We start from the raw sequence: 12,907 nt of genomic DNA, 5'->3' as shown, positions 1-12,907 counted from the left end.
CATAACAGGCAACAGATGGACCTTCACTATTTATGCTGTCATAAACCTACAGAAAAGAAGGTGGTAGAGTACAGTTTACCTAAGACAGATGAACACAAAACATACTCCACCTATATACAACATGTACAAAAACAAAATCCTATATGGATTATAAATAAATGTGTAAAACAAAGAACTCAAAGTTATACACCAACAAATGAAACTTTAATAAGGAAGGAAATGAAAAAAAAAGAGGTTAGAACATGAAAGAGGTTTTTGCTTTTACCCTTTGTATATTTATTCTTCATTAAAAAATTTCTTTTATTTTTGGCCATACTTGAGTTTGAACTCAGGATCTCATGCTACCATGTAGGCATTCTACAACCCCAGCCTTAATTATTTATCTTTTGACACAGGGTCAGGCTGTATAGCCCAGAAGGTCCTGGAAGTTGCTATGTAGTTCAGACTGACTACAAACTCAATCTTCCTGACTTAGCCTCCTATGTGTTGGGATTACAAACCTGAACTACAATCCCTGGCTTGTATTTTATTCTTTTTGGTACAAGTGCCTATTTATGCATTCCTAATAAAATGTAAATGTAACAAAGACCTGAAATGAATTTCAATAAATTTTACATTGCTAAACTAGAAACTTACCATGATTTTCTTAAGTCAATTAATGGCATAACCAAACTGTAGAGTTTTTTTGTTTGTTTGGTCGGTCGTGGGGCTTAAACTCTGGGCCTGGGTGTTGTCCCTCAGCTCTTCAGCTCAAGGTTAGCACTCTACCTCTTAAGCCACAGCACCACTTCCGGTTTTCTATTGGTTTATTGGCGAGAAGACTCTCATGGACTTTCCTGCCCAGGAGTACAAGTGTGAGCCACCCACACTCAGCTAACCGTAGATGTTATGTTTATATAGAAAATCTTATTTCAAACCCAGGGCCTCATGCATGCAAGACAAGTACTCTACCACTGAGCCACCTTCCCAGCCCCTTCTATTACATTTTAAAATTACATGTCTATAAATCTTGTCAAATTAATAACCACAGTAGTATAAAGATAAAAACCTCAAATCAAAACAAAACCAGGAAAAAAATGTACCTTTGGTTCACTAAAACATATTCAGAGATTAAGTCAGAGAAATCTTTTTCTTATATATAGATATTTTTGTCATGGGGCTTGAACTCAGGGCCTGGGCACTGTCTCTAAGCTTTTTTTGGTCAAGGTTAGCACTCTACCACTTTGAGCCACAATACCACTTCTAGTTTTCAGGGGTTAATTGGAAATAAGAGTCTCACAGACTCTCCTGCCCAGCCTAGCTTCAAACCATGATCCTCAGATCTCAGTCTCTTGAGTATCTAGACAGGTGTGAGCCACCAGCGCCCGGCTTATTTTTTAGAACTTGGTATAAACACTAGAAAAACATCTTCTCATAGCTAAGAGATAAAAGAATGCACAAATCTCTTACCAAAATATACTATGTTGTTCTATTGTTTGTTTAATGAAGAATGAGGACTTAGCACAATGTTAAAGAAAAATCACAACAGCTCAAGTATCTCATTAGAATATGATTACCTTTGGGCCAGGAAGACCTGGAAGACCAATTCCTGAAACACCAGGATCACCTTTATCTCCTTTCTGTCCAGGTAATCCTGGAGAGCCAGGCTGTCCAGGAACTCCAGGAGGCCCAGGGGGCCCATCCACACCCTGAGGGCCTGTTAAAAATAGGTAGTATGTAATATTTGACAAGATTCTTTATTCGTAGCATATTTAAGACACATATACTCAAGGAAAAGGAAAACTTCTTTTCCAATACATTCACATAATTAATTTCACAACAACCAGAATTATGTAAAAGCCTATTTGGGGCAGTTCTGAGGTTTGAACTCAAGAGTCTTGTGCTAAGCAAGTGAATTTTAAGCTTTTAGTTATTTTTCAAATAGAATCTAGTATTTATACCCAGGTATTCTTGAAACATGTTCTTCTTATTTATATTTACCATGAAGCTGTATAATAATCGTGTGCCAATATGCCCTGATTTCTTTGGTTGAAATGGGGCTTTTATTGGTAGAAATGTCTGGGCTAGCCTGCAACAGTGATCCTTCTGATCTCCACCTCCAAAATAGCTAAGATGACAGGAGCTCACTCTTGTTCCCAGCTTTTTTTTTATGCTGGAAATATTTATTTTTATTTATTTATTTATTTTTTATTGTGAAAATACTGTACAGACGGGTTACAATTACATGGGCAAGATAATGAGTACATTTCTTATCAAGCATTGTAGCCTCCTCCTTTGTTTCCCCTTCCCATTCCTTCCCAGCCTCCCCCCCATGCCCCCCCACCCATTCCTCCCCGCCCTCCCCCCACCAAAGTTTCGACATAACGACTTGTACTTTTCATTTTTGCAACCGGTCCACTGTATCCTTATTTAAACGACTTGTTTTTCCCCTTCCCCTCCACAAATTATACCGACATCAAATACAGTGAAAGCAGGGGTTATACTGTGGAGGAGGGACATACAAAGCAATTAAAGCTTATTTTTAGATTTATTTTGAAATGATCATATATTAATATAAGGTGTTTCATTGTGACGTGTAATGTGAACAAGTTCAACCATTCCTTCTTTCCTTCCTTCCCTCTTTCCAGTAAATATTTAGTGGGTTTCATTATGCTCTGTGTGTGTGTGTGTGTGTGTGTGTGTGTGTGTGTGTGTAACATACTTCAGTACTTCAGTTCTCTTCATCCCTCAGTAGCCTTTCCTTTTCCCCTTCCCCCCTTGTTGATTCCCACTAGACAATCCTCCTTTTATATTTGTGTCCTATTTTTATCATCAACATCATGATCATTTCAAGTCTAGGTTCCACAAAGGAGCTATAAACATAGGGTATTTGGGTTTTTGACCTTGACTTATACTGTTCAGTGAGATGATCTCTAGTTCCATTTTCCTGCAAATAACATAAACATATTTTCATTTTTCATTATGACTGAGTAATACTCCATTGTGTGTGTGTGTGTGTGTGTGTGTGTGTGTGTGTATGTGTGTGTACATTTTCTTTATCCATTCATTTGCTGTAGAGTACTTCATTGAATTTCATTGTTTGGATATTGAAAAAAGTTAAAAGCCATTTTAAGGATGTTTAAATGAAAATGCTATAATGAGAGCTCTACCCATTAATTGTATTAGACACTAATTCATTCCATCTGGATTCTTTCAATGTTGTTCTCTTAGTATTATTTTTTTGTCAGTCATGGGGCTTGAACGCTGGGCCTAAGCGCTGTCCCTCAGCTCTTCAGCTCAAGGGAACTCTACCACTTGAGCCACAGCACCACTTCCAGTTTTCTGGTAGTTTTTATTGGAGATAAGAGTTTCATGGACTTTACTACCTGGGCTGGATTTGAACCATGATTCTCAGATCTCAGCCTCCTGAGTAGCTAGGATTACAGGTGTGAGCTACTGGCGGCCAGCCTGTCCTCTTATTTTCTTTTTTGCCATATTGGGAGTTGAACCCAGAGCCTCATGCTCAATTGGCAAGAGCTGCAGTAGTCTCTTTTCTGGTTAAAAGGGAGCAAACCACTTCTTTTAATGAGACTAAATATCTGTGAGCTTTTAATCACTCACCTGGGAAACCCATATCACCAAGATTTCCTTTAAGTCCAGGAGGTCCTATAAGTCCTGGCTGGCCGGGGAGACCAGGGTTACCCTTGGGACCTAGAAAAGTCCAATTAGTACAATTAAGATAAACAAGAACAAGTATGGAAGTATTACATTGTATTATATAAATAAAGTTCATTGGTATAATAAAGCATGAAAGAGGTAATGGGTATCCAAGAAATTTCCTTAAGAAACTTATTAACAATGTAACTATGGTAAAAGAGATTATCTAATATAAGTGTATAAAAAGAAAAAAATTACCAGGATATTTTTCTTCCTCTAAACCTATTCTAATGACCTGATATGCTTATTTGTTGTATATGTATAATTATCTTCACTATATTTTCAGAATTACATGGAATATGTGTTAGTTTTTCAAGCATTCAGAAGTGATTGTCACAATATGTAGAACCTGATTACATGAGGCTCTTCCAGGAAATTCTATCATGATCTAGCCTAGTACTTTAGAACAGAGACTGAGTGTAGATAGGCAGTCACCTCTGACAGACATGGGTGTTCTGTGTGTACATTCATTCTAAAGTGTAAGTGCTTAAGCTCTGTGGTAAACCCTAGGAGTTTTCCAAGGATCAGGATGCTCTCTTAAACATTTTCGTCTTTAACATGGATGTCTAACTTGAGGAAGAAAATATAAAGAAGATATAAAAGACAGACAGGGAAATAATTTATTTTTCTGATGCTATCAAGGCAATGTTTTGTGAAGTAAAGACCCCTGGGGATCATAGAAGAATGAGGACTACCTGCAATTTATAACCTTAGAGGCCCAACTGAAAGAAAATGGCTTAAAAAGTTTTGTGTAGAATAAGATCTTAAAAAATCCCTTTTTTCTGGATGCCAGTGGTTCATGCCTATAATCCTAGCTACTCGGGAGACTGAGATCTGAGGATTATGGTTGGAAGCCAGCCTGGGTGGGAAAGTCCATGAGACTCTTGTTAACTTTTTTTTCCCCCCTGCTTATGTGGTGCTGAGGAATCGAACCCAGGGCCTCATGGATGCAAGGCAAGCACTCTACCACTGAGCCACCTTCCCAGCCCTCCATGAGACTCTTATCTCCAATAAACTACTAAAAAAGCTGAAAGTGGAAGTGTGGCTCAAGTGGTAGAGCACTATCCTTGTACAGAAAAGCTCAGGGACAGTGTCCAAACATGGAATTCAAGCCCCAGGACTTGCACCAGAAATAAAAAATCCTTTCTAATTGATTAATGCTTTGACTCACTAAGATAAGTTATAAAATCTTCATCCCTAGAAGTTTTCAAAAAATAAAATTAGAAGCCCTGTCTTCATGACTTTGTGATTAAATTTGAAGACATCAAAACAAAACAAACAACAACAAAAAACCCTGGGAGAGATAAATTATTCAATCTCTTACCAGATAATTATCTTAATTGTATATGTTGCTATATATGGAATCAAAAATAGCATCTAACTTGAGTCACAGTTCTATGTATACTATATTGCGACAAAAAAATGAATCTAAATGTGCAAAGCAAAATATCCTATCAGTCTTTTCTGTTGAAACACAGGACAAGTGACATTTGGTAAGCTCCATTTTCATCAAGATGATCTCCACACTTTAATAGCTACTCAAGCATATTACCATGGCCAGATCCAAAGCATGGTAAATATGTACTTATCTTCTAAGGTTTAGTCTCAACTACTACAGGTTGTCAATCATGCCTACCTGGAGGTCCTGGTAATCCAGGTTGTCCAATCAGTCCTGGTTGCCCTGGGTCTCCAGGTAATCCCTGGTAGCCTTTTGGTCCAGAAAGCCCAGGAATACCTTCCAAAGATGAGCAAAAGAGACAAGTTAGGTTGATTATAATTAAATGAACTTGGCAAAACATGCTACTCAATGATTGAACTATAGGTGATATGAAGAAAATGGGGATATTCTTATTTTTCTTCAAGTAGTTTGGCATCTTAATAATTTCTCTCTTCTGTGGCCCTGTGATGGAAGTTCCTAGGACAAAATAGGAATGAAAAGATAACTTGAAAGATGGAGTTGACACATAGGGAGGGACAGAAGTCATCCCTTACATGGCCCTTAAGAGGTTAGGAACACTCCCCAAGGCATCTACCACATTTTGGGTGATTTAATAAACTTCTTTAGAGTTAAATGCAGTGGCTGGTCGGCATGCATGCATCCAACAGGACATAGGTGCTACTTGCACACATAAAGATATATCTGGAAGGCTAGGGGTATTGGTCGGAGGTAAAGTAGTCGCTTAGCAGGTCTGAGCCCCTGCATTTGATATTTAGAACTGAAAAAGAGAGAGGGAGAGATGTACTTGTAATTTCAACCCCACTGCAAAATGTCAACGATACAAAGTCTGTACCTTCTTGGAAAATCCTTAGCAGTGGGGAGCTGAAATGGTGATATTCTGTCATAATATGTTCAATACTGAAAATTCTGAAAATCCCCATTTGATCTTCCACTAAGAAATTCAGAGCATTTAATAAAGCTAGTTTCCTCTTTGAGCCTCAGTGTTTTACAATTTATTATATTTAATCAGCTCATAGAACTCAAATATAGTTTAGTGAATCTAATATATAAAAACCATAGATCATAGAGAAAATAAGCCTTCCAAGAAGCCCAAAAAGTTATCTCATTTAAGCTATAATGAGATATAACTACACACAAAACTTTTGTGACTATACACAAAACTTCAAGAGTGTAACTTTTTGTGAGGAAAATCCCATTGAATCCAAGAAATATCCATATACACTCATATTCCCAGGGACATGACCGTTAATATTGAAGAGTAAAACAAAATAAAGATTACAGATTTGCTAAAAGCTGCAAATAATAGCAAAATTTAAAAATAAAATCTCATTTTGTTTGACAGGTTATTCCATGCTTATTAGGTTGTGAGTTAAGTGCCTTTCTGTTTTTAAAGTTTTTGATTACTTCTTATATGTACCTAACATATTGATTTATGCCTATTCATATTTTGTGATTTTTTGTTATTACATTAGAACCAAAAAATAAAAAAATTGAAAACTCTACTTCATACCTCATTTGCTTCTAATCAAATAATAACAGAGTTGTTCTCTAGACCGACTTTCAGTGCATTCTCCAGGGCTAAGCTTGGCTGTTCATAGTCCAGTAAGAATTCTGCCAAGGCTTAGTAACAGTGAATTTTATTTAAAAGCCAATGTTATATGGCTGTAATGTGTCATTCATTTCCATCTTGTTACAAGAGAAAAATAAAGGAAGAGGACCAGAAAATTTCCTAAACACTGCAATCTTTCTTCCAGGTTGTTGTGGCTATGTATTCTTTTCTCTGTTACTTTCTATAGTACTTTGTGGAAAACCTGAAAGGGATTAATAAAATATATTTTAACTTTTCACAGTTCATAATAGGTAAACTGAAAATATTGAAAAGTTGATCTATAAAACAAGTGGAAATTAATATTTATTAGTAAAATTTGAGGCCTCTAAGTGACTTTCCAAATTCCTTATGGCATGTCACTTTTCTTTTTTTTTTTTATTGTGAAAATACCATACAGAGGGGTTTCAATTACATGGGCAAGATCATGCGTACATTTCTTATCAAGCATTGTTGCCTCCTCCTTTGTTTCCCTTCCCATCCCTTCCCATATTCCCCTCTCCCCTTCACCTGCCCCCCCCCCCGCAAAGTTGTAAAGTTCGTTTTTCAACATAAGGATTTGTACATCTCATTGTTGCAATGGGTCCACCTGTATCCCTATTTAAATGATTTGTTTTGGCCCTTCCCCTCCACAAATTATACCAATATCCAAAACAGTGAAAGCAGGGGTTATACTGTGGGACAGGGAAATACAAAGCAACAGAGAAATCATCTTATAAATATGTTAGAAACAATTGCATGAAAGTAAAAACGTTTGAATATTTATCTTGGGGTTAATTTCACCTAACATCAATGTATCTGACCTTTTCTGCTTGTCTCAGACATAAACTAGTTATTGTAAATAAGGGAAACCACGGGCATGTCACTTTTCATGTTATTAAAACTGACCATTGAACTTACTGGTAAAGTATCTGATTAGCATGTATAAGATCCTGAGTTTGATCTCAAGCAGCAATCCCCAACTGAACTTTATATATGCCATAAGGAGTATTTGTAAATATAAACGTTAACTCACCTGGTAAACCAGGTTCCCCTTTCTCTCCTTTGGAGCCCAAGCGACTTGGATCTATTGGTCCAGGGGGGCCTGGAAGGCCAGGCTCTCCTTTTCCACCTTTTTCTCCTTCAGGGCCAGGAAGTCCTGGCTCACCCTGCAAGCCATCATCACCTAAAATCAACATGTGTGGGGAAGACACAATCCATCACATTGATTCATCCATAATACATGTGAAGATTGTACTTTTGATAGGTTGGCTGCTGCCCACACAAAACATATATGCAGCTTAATTATTGTTTATGGATTACTTAAACATAAAATTTTAAATTCAAATAATAATCACTCTACTTTCTTGGACAATGATGAAGTTGTAATGTAAAAAAAACCATTCAATGTTTAATCCTTTCATTTTCAGGTAAGCATTTACCATGTTTCACAGTATCCAAACTAATTATGAAAATTAAGTTAAAAACAAGGCCTTTCTTATGTCATGTCACATGAAAACATAGCTATAAATTTTGCTAATTTCAAAGTGGTCAGTAAAAATATTCTATATTGACATAAAGCAATGTTTAATTTTCTTTCTCACATCCATCTGTTGGCAAACTAAATATTACCTTTGAGGCCAGGAACACCACTCCTACCGGGAATTCCCAAAGGTCCTGGTGGGCCTGGAGGCCCCATCATACCCATTTCTCCTTTAATACCTTTGAAGAATATCAATAAGTTAGCATTTTCCTTTTTTGCCTTTTGGAAAGACAAGAGGTATGTTTTAACATGCCAAATAATAAACTATTAAGGGTTGGAGAAAAACCACTGTGACTTTCTATTTTGCCTCACTGGCTGTAACATTAGCAACCGCTTACTGCTAGTGTGGCAGCTAATCTCCAAAAATGGCCTCTACACATCCTGGTAGCTCCCCTTTCTGAAATTTTGGAGGCCTGGGCTTTATCCTTCATTAAACAATACTGTATAACTCTCAAGGCTAAGTAGGTCATAGAACTTCTGTAGCTTCTATTTGGCAATCCTGGATCACACAAGTGTCATGGAAGGAGAGCAACTACTCTGACACTATGATGATGTGAGAAACCCAGGCCACATGAAGAGGAACCATGAATGATCCCATGTAAATTCAAGAACATGTAGCTACCTGAGAAGTAGACAATTCATCCCTAACCACTATTGTTAGGGGCATATGGATACCAGATAAATGCCCTATTAAAATCACACTTTGATTTCTAACTCAGAATCTTGAGCAAAAAAAATTGAAGTTGGTTTAATTCATTAAAGTCTGAGGTTTTGTTATACACTAATACATAACTGCAACTATTCCAGAGAAAAATATAGTGCAAGCAGTAACCTAAGTTTCCTTGAAATCAAGGATTCTAATACTCTTCCTTAACAGATAGTGTCAATTCAGAGAAGTACAACATGTGAGTAATCTACCAGAGGCCAACTATTAACTTCTTCAGTACTAAATCAGAGAAATCATTAAAAAATATTACCTGGAAATCCAGAGGCACCTGCTTTTCCTGGGAGGCCTGGTGATCCTGGAGGTCCTATAGGGCCAGGAGCTCCAGGGAGCCCTGGACTGCCTCTATCACCAGGAGGACCTGGAATATCAAACCCAGGAGGTCCTGGATCTCCCTTCTCTCCCGGTAGTCCATGTAAGCCTAGTGAACACATCAATATTAACAAGTATTGAAGCCATTCAAAAAGATATATCTGGCTGTTTTTCTAGTAAAAAAAAACTATAGACCTCAGTGTATAAGAAATATACAAGAATGTTAGGGATACTTTTGGCATATTGTGAATAAAAATGATTAAGAAATCAAGTTTTAGGATTTCTAATCACATTTCTCTGAGATGGTGCTGTGCAATTTATTTCTGGTAAAAGATAATTTTTCTTAATTTCTAGTTCATTATGGACTAGTGTTTTTATAAAATACAATAAAATTTCTAAAACATTAACTAAAAGACTAAAGACATAAAATGAAAGCCTGATTTTTTAGTGATTATATTTAGTAAACATGATCACAGCATAAATTGCCATAAAATTTGAATTTTTTTTTTTTGGTCAGTCATGGGGCCTGACTCGGCCTGGGCTCTGTCCCTCAGTTCTGCAGTTCAAGGCTAACACTCCACCACTTGAGCCACAGCACCACTTCTGGCTTTTTCTGCTTGTGTGGTGCTGAGGAATCGAACCCAGGGCCTTGTGCATGCAAGGCAAGCACTCTACCAGTAAGCCACCTTCCCAGCCCCAAATTTCTGAACGTTTGCTCCGCTGTTGTACGTATTCCACAGAAGATTCACAACAGCTTGTCAGTAAACACTGGCCCATTTGATTTTAATTTCTCTATTATATAATGAACCATTGAACATTGCTATCATTCCTGAATGAGTCAGGGTGGTGGACCTTTGTGATTTTATTTATTGACTATGTTTTACTTGGTGTTGTAATAATATATTACTGTTAACATTATTATTAACTTTTGTTTCTCAGTATTCCCACCAGGATTTTACAGGAAGAAAATGTGGCATTGCAAATAGACTTAACTTTAGAACATTTCTGTATGACTAAACCATTCCAAAATATAAGGTTACTAGAAAAGAATATGCTTATGGGAAAAACACTTTAAAAACATATTGCTTCAGTAACTATCAATCATGTGATTTAAATGAGCCATGAAACATTGATGGTATTTAGCTGCTAAATGGGGATAATCCATACTTGATTAGTGGCTTGGAGGTAAGATAGTTTTGCATTGCAAAGTCCCTTTGCCAATGCAATCTACCTTATTGCTGACCATTCACAGGCAATTATTTCATTGAGATTATTCTTTTGTTGAGATTTAAGAATCTGTTTATAATGCTCTATTCCAGCATGCCCTAAAGTTGATAAAATTTACTTTGAAGATTTTGGAATTCTTTTAGTTGGAACAGTAGTGATGTCTCCAATGCTGCCATTTCACATTAAAATAGTGTAGAAATGGAAAATATTTTACTTTATTATACATGTAAAGTCTGTTGAGAGAACTAATAATGAATGCTCTTAGTTCTATAACATAACAATAAGATTGCCAACTATTATAGCACAGTTTTTATTTTATTTTATTTTATTATTATTTTGGTCGGTCGTGGGGCTTGAACTCTGGGCTTGGGCACTGTCCCTGCGCTCTTCAGCTAAAGGTGAGCGCTCTACCGCTTCAGCCACAGTGCCACTTCCAGTTTTCTAGTGGTTTATTGGAGATAAGAGTCTCACGGACTTTCCTGCCTGGGCTGGCTTTGAACTCAGCCTCCTGAGTAGCTAGGATTACAAGTGCGAGCCATCGGTGCCCGGCTAGCACAGTTTTTAAATAGCTAATTTTTACTAGAAGTAATTTGTCCTTTGAAATATGTACCAAGAGAGTAGATCTATGAATTAATGTAAGATTTCAATCTGGAGAAATCTTCATTATTGAACTAAGATATGGCTTTTAAGAAAGATCTACAATTCCTAGTAGATCTGACGTTCAAAAGGCAGGGAATTACAGTTCAGCAACAGGTTGAACCAACAAAGTAGAAGTTATTTTCAAAATGATTCATTAGATTAGGAAACAAAATTAAGTATAAAACAATTAGAATGAAACACTCCAGAAATAGAATATTATTCATCACTTACATATTAATATATACTATATTTGAATTATTGTAGGTATTTTCTCAGATAGCACATGGTATAAATTAAATGTATTTGCCCATGAGACACACAGCATTCATATTCCCCAAATAATACTTTTTGATGATCAGCTTTATATTCATATTTTCTCTGATCTTTATATTGCTCTCAACAATCATTTTGGAATTAAAGCACTTATGTGTTAGAACTTAAAGAGTTATACAGATATGTAGGCGTATATATATGCCCTAAAATTACTGGCAAAAAAGGAAATTTATAAATTTTAAATTATAAATTTAACAAAGTAAAATTATAAAAACAAGTATCGTCTTTGAGGAATTCATACATGCACAAACACAAATTTCATAGCCTTCAAAAAATTAGAAAACTATAACATGCTCTATTTATTTATAAAAATAACATGAATAATTTCTGAAGTTTTGTTGTTTCTTTTTGTCTCATGTTTTGATTTACAATAGTGAAGGTATTTTTCTTTGTAATGATTTAGTTGCATACATTGTCCTGAGAATGGGTAAGAATGAACAAATTTTGCCCAGATTTTGGTATGATCTTTAGTCAGGGAATAGAGTACATTTAACTGATCTCGAAAAGGATTCACTAAAGCACTAATCTTCTGACTAATGGACAAATCAAATAATAAGAATCAACAATCTCTATGTTTGCCTGGGTTAGTAGGTCATAGGATAAAAAACATTTCACTTCTACTCCCTTGGTAATTCTTCTATTTTGCTGCTGTGCGATAAGAAAATTGATAATCAATAGGACTTTAAATTATAAACAAATTAAACTGTATAGCTTGCAAAGCAAATAGTAAAAACTTACGTAAATAATAACCAAAAAATGGTATCAAACAGAAAAACGTAAAGGATAAAGCAAACATTTTACACTGGAGAGAAAGCAATATATATTATTTTGTATTTAGTTTTGTATTACAAAAATAGAGCACAATGAAATTAAATATATTATTAAATGATTAGCAAATAATGTCCTCTTCATGATGAATTTAACTCAGGTATATTAAATATCCTACTTTATTACTGAAATTATGAAAAGATAAATTATGACATTTTTAAAGTGGATTAAGATATTGTTTTGATGATGCGAATAAAATTGATCTAAAATGGATGTAAATGAAACAGAGTTTCATGTTAATTGCTATTATCTTTTAGGTACTATTAGTTCAGATCTTGAATTCAATGGCAAAACATATATTTACAGAAGCAATACATGGAGTTGAATCTAGAAACATTGCTTTCTCCATTGCCCACCTTATCTAGACTACTTTATAGTCAATGTACCTATATATACTGTGGTTGGGGGAGAGAATGAAAATAATAGATGAATGAAACCTTTCAGAGAGTTAGATTTGGAAAAGCATGAAACCAAATACGCATTTTGTTCACAGAGGTATCAAAGATGGTTTGTTTTATTCTCATCTAGGATATAAAAATCCTTCCATATTAGTATTTTTAT

At 35.7% G+C, this 12,907-nt stretch overlaps 1 protein-coding gene across 3 annotated transcripts in view; it reads right to left on the bottom strand.

Moving 5' to 3' along the window:
* The window catches only part of Col4a5 (collagen, type IV, alpha 5), a 206,710-nt gene that overhangs the window by 41,036 nt on the left and 152,767 nt on the right, over window positions 1-12,907 (bottom strand). For all 3 annotated transcript variants that reach the window (XM_013025877.1, XM_013025879.1, XM_013025878.1), the window contains exons 31-36: window positions 9,261-9,428; window positions 8,373-8,462; window positions 7,777-7,926; window positions 5,333-5,431; window positions 3,601-3,690; window positions 1,557-1,696 (exon numbers count right to left, since the gene is read on the bottom strand). In XM_013025877.1, coding sequence (XP_012881331.1) covers window positions 1,557-1,696; window positions 3,601-3,690; window positions 5,333-5,431; window positions 7,777-7,926; window positions 8,373-8,462; window positions 9,261-9,428 — 737 coding nt within the window. The remainder of the gene's footprint in view (window positions 1-1,556; window positions 1,697-3,600; window positions 3,691-5,332; window positions 5,432-7,776; window positions 7,927-8,372; window positions 8,463-9,260; window positions 9,429-12,907) is intronic.

This window comes from Dipodomys ordii, unplaced genomic scaffold (assembly GCF_000151885.1).
Source record: "Dipodomys ordii isolate 6190 unplaced genomic scaffold, Dord_2.0 Scaffold88, whole genome shotgun sequence".
Taxonomy (NCBI): domain Eukaryota; kingdom Metazoa; phylum Chordata; class Mammalia; order Rodentia; family Heteromyidae; genus Dipodomys; species Dipodomys ordii.
The sequence above is the reverse complement of the archived record's forward strand: the minus strand, read 5'-3'. Positions and strand labels throughout refer to the sequence as shown.